The sequence below is a fragment of the Propithecus coquereli genome, unplaced genomic scaffold (genome assembly GCF_000956105.1).
Source record: "Propithecus coquereli isolate 6110/MARCELLA unplaced genomic scaffold, Pcoq_1.0 Scaffold324, whole genome shotgun sequence".
Taxonomy (NCBI): Eukaryota; Metazoa; Chordata; class Mammalia; order Primates; family Indriidae; genus Propithecus; species Propithecus coquereli.
In genome coordinates, this window is record NW_012148886.1 from 843,060 (window position 1) to 847,157 (window position 4,098).

The following is a 4,098-nucleotide window of genomic DNA, read 5'->3' on the forward strand; positions in this document are numbered from 1 at the left end:
TGTCTTGTACATAACTACATTTAAAAGAATGTATTCTCTTTGAATTGTTTTACTTAATTTTTCATTGGTCTCTGTCCATCATTTTCCCATGGAAAAAGAAAGGTGAAAAAGTTCAGTGGCACATACATGATTATTAATTATGTTGTTAATTAATTTAATTAACATTCGTTGAACACCTTGTATAGTCCAGATTATACGCTAAATCTTGTTTGGGGGAGGTGGGCTGGAGCTTGGCTAGGGTCCAAAGATGAATCAGAAAAATGTCTTCTTTTTCAAAGATTTGCTAATGAGTGCTAATAATACAAATGATAAAGAGATGCAGGAGAAAAAGGGCTATTGGTGATCAGAAGCCCAGAGAACCAAGAGGTGCCTTTAGAAGGTTGAGACAGATCAAGCCAGTCTGCAAGCACAAAGGAAGCAAAGACATGGAGCCAGGACCATGTAGTGCATTCAGGAATCAGGAAGTAGTCCACTTGCATCAAGCGTATGATTTGTCAAGAAGATGTGTAATCCATTTGTGAGGCTGGACAGGTAGATAACCTCCATGTGTGGAGGGTACTACAAGCCAAGATAAAGACTTTGAGTTCATGTTTAGGAGGCCTTGACGCTACACTGAAGGTTTTTAAGTAAGAAGTGACATAATCAAAGCTGTCCTAGGACAAATAGTACCACAATGTACAACATGGATAGGGACCTAGATAAACATGTGAGGGAAGATCAAAGGAAAGAGGCTGCAGAAATAATGTAGGCTGAGGTAACGAGATGCTGACTCAGGATACGGCAGTGGGAAGAGAGAAAAGAATGGATGAAAAAGGCACAGTGTAGGCAGACCCAACAGGAAAGGAAGAGAAGGAAATAGTCAAGATGCCATTACAATTCTAGCCTAGGGACTGCTAATTCTACAAAGAAAAGTAGAATGTGCAAGAAAACCTGAATTCAAGATTAATTTAGTTTATGCCATATTAAGCCTGAGGTGCTAGCCAATCAGAAATGTCCAAAGCCCTTGGAAATGGCAAAAACTGAATCGAAGGGATGTTGATTAAGGTGATGAGCCAGAGTTTATACTCATGCCAAGAAGACAATAAATACATGCAGATAATTTGTATTAAATTGTGGAAAGTTACATATAAGAGGTATAAAGTTCTCTGGGATTTCAGAGAAAAGAAAGATCATTTTCAGATGAAGTCGGGGACGTGGCAGTCTGGCATTTGGAAAAACTTACTAGAGTTGAGCTAGGATTTTGGCAGGCAGAGATAGAAGAAGAAGGAATTCCAGAAGAGGAGGGCATTCCAGATATCTGAAAAGATACCAGTAAAGCCAATGATATAGGAAAATGCAGCTCCCGTTTATGAGGGAATGGTGAGGACACCAATGCGCTTAGGATTTTATGTATACTCAGAGGAACTGAGGAGGAAGTAGGACTGAAATGGAGAAACCTATTTCCGACTATGCTAAAATGACAACAAAATTATCAGCCAAATTGCTCTATTTAAGTCCAATTAGCTAATGTCCATGACTAAGCAATTGTTTTAACTAATCGTTCGTTGAGTCAATGCATTCTAATAAGTAGCTCAATCAATATATGTTCAAAATATAATCTGGTCATCTTAATTTCTTGAATTTCTGCACCTATTTTAAGTCTTAAAGGCCTATGCTTTCGAGAGTTAGAGATTATTTAGCGCAGCATTCTGTCTGATGTTTCAACTGGAAACGGAGTGTCTGAGACATTTTTTTTTTTTTTGAAATTAAAGCTTGTGTTTTACGTTGAGGACTTTAAATGTTATTTTTTAACGTAAATGCTAATAATAGATCCAAGTATTTCAGAACTGCAGGGGAAAGTTGCACTTAGTTACTTTTTAAAATTAGAAAAACTGTTTCATTCTTTGTCAGGAAAAAAGCATTTTTGAAATGTTCAAATGGTGTTAATCTTCCATCCAAACCCGTCAATGTATTTTTATAATTACAATTTTAAAAAGGGACATTGGTGATATAGAAGGCAGCACTAATAATTCTCACAGCAGTTACGTTCAGTAGTATACTCATGTAATTTTAGTAATATATGTACCTCTATAAAAATCAGGGCATCAGTATTATTTATGAATGATTCCATGATTTCAAAAAGTCTTCTTTTCTTCAATAATTAATTAAAACAAAAGAACAAAAACCAAACCAAACCAAAACAAAAATTCTGCATTTTCCAAATGAAATGCAAATAAAATTCACAAATGAAGAATAAGCTGAAAGAAAACAATACTTGTTCTGGGAGTTTCGTTAAACTTTTATTTTAATGTACTTAATGCAGAGATATAGGAAGAGCATTATTCTGAAAATGCAGAAATCAACTCAGCATTCTTGGCAAGAGTACCTTTTAGTCTACAGCACAGAAAGAGTTAATCTGAAATACAAACTGGAGGTACATTAAATGTGCTGTGCTTGCCATTCAAGAAGCTTTGTTTTAATGGCAAAGGCAATACTGAAATTGTGTGAGTACTTAAACTTTATTATGGAAATAAATGATGTTGCCCTAGAAGTCTTCCATGATAAGAAAAATACTCTGTGAGGAGTTATTGAATTACCTATTTTCTTATACAAAACAATTCTTTGTTTGCTTCATACTTTCAGGCAATGGTTCCACAAAATTAAGTATGGTTTCCCCCTTCTAATAGCAAAACCCAAAACAAACCTTAAACTATGTCTTCTTTGCATGTTATAGTTAATGTGCTTTCATTATGCTTAATGTACTTTTAATAGTCTCCTGTGGCAAGATGGTGATATTAAATGTCAGAGTAAAATATCCGTGATACCACCTTGAATTTGCTACAGTGTCTTTTATCTGAGGGCTCAAAGCACTTCACACATGTTCTCATTCAGTATCTCCTGGAGGTGTAGTATGCACATTTTATGGTTGAGGACAGTGAGGTGAAGAATGACTAAGGGAATTGAGGTCATTTCCAAGCTCACACTAAGCACAACCTGGAGCATTCTCTCCCTTCAATCCAGGCTGCCTCCAAGATGGCTGCACTGGCTTCTCAGGGCCAAAAATTGGTTGTATCTTCACTAGTCTTTTCCTTCATGGAATTGTCTCCCTTACCTGGACACCATCAGATGCAGGGATGTAACTTGCTCTTTTAAATGTGTCTGTCACATTTCTCAGGATTTCCACGGACATCAGAAGATCGCCTGCATAGAAATTTTTCCTCTGAGTTAAATCCAACAGTGTCTTGGTCACCTGGGACATTCCATCACCTGCCAGCATTCGCTGCCCCTTAGCAAGGTGCTCTTTAATCTGTGATGGTCAAAAGAACAGAATAAACATCAGAATCTTCATATTTCTCTGCATATCCACCTCAAGCAACTGTATTTAAAATTGCTCACTCAACTTTAAAATAGCCTTGCAATACTTGGGTAGATTTTAAAACTAAATTGTGCGTATCCCATACTCAGATGGATAAACACAGATCATGAAAAAACTAATGTATACATCTTGGCAGGCTTGATGGACTTGCCACTTCCAGTCAGAACACAATATAACACATTGGGGAAAATGTGTATTAATTTAGGTTTTTAATTGGAGTAAAAATTTAAAAAATACTCTTGCATATGGTAAACATGGGAGATTGTTTAGTAATGTGTGATCAGAGATGGGAGAATATAAACACTTCAAAATATCCATATTTTACTAACAAACTGAGCTTATTAACTTTTGCCTTACATCTTAAAATAAACACATCTTTATATAGCAGCCAAAAAAGTTGTCATAAGGACAATTTTGAGAAAATGTCTCTAAACTTTAGAGGTTTACTATGATATGATTGAAAGCTAGATTACTTCAGCTTTATTTTTAAAAATAAACAAAAGCAAAAACAATAAAAAACTCGTCAGCAACAGAATGAACCATTAAGATGTAAAGCTTAAATTAATTTGATGGCTAAAGAGATGTATGCCAATTCTCATATCTGCTTATCTTACAATTCAGGGAGGAAAAAACATCTTACAATGTGAAGGCAGATAATAGAGATCGTAAAGAGATAGCAAGAATCCATTATGCTTTTACTTGTTTACTAAAAGGTTGATCTTTATCTTCCCATTGCTAAATCT

The 4,098-nt window shown here is 35.6% G+C and overlaps 1 protein-coding gene across 1 annotated transcript in view; it reads right to left on the reverse strand.

Annotated features, from left to right (window-relative positions):
- The window catches only part of ADGRB3 (adhesion G protein-coupled receptor B3), an 871,792-nt gene that overhangs the window by 465,226 nt on the left and 402,468 nt on the right, over positions 1-4,098 (reverse strand). The window contains 1 exon segment of the mRNA XM_012650418.1: positions 3,092-3,286. Within this exon segment, the coding sequence (XP_012505872.1) occupies positions 3,092-3,286 (195 nt within the window).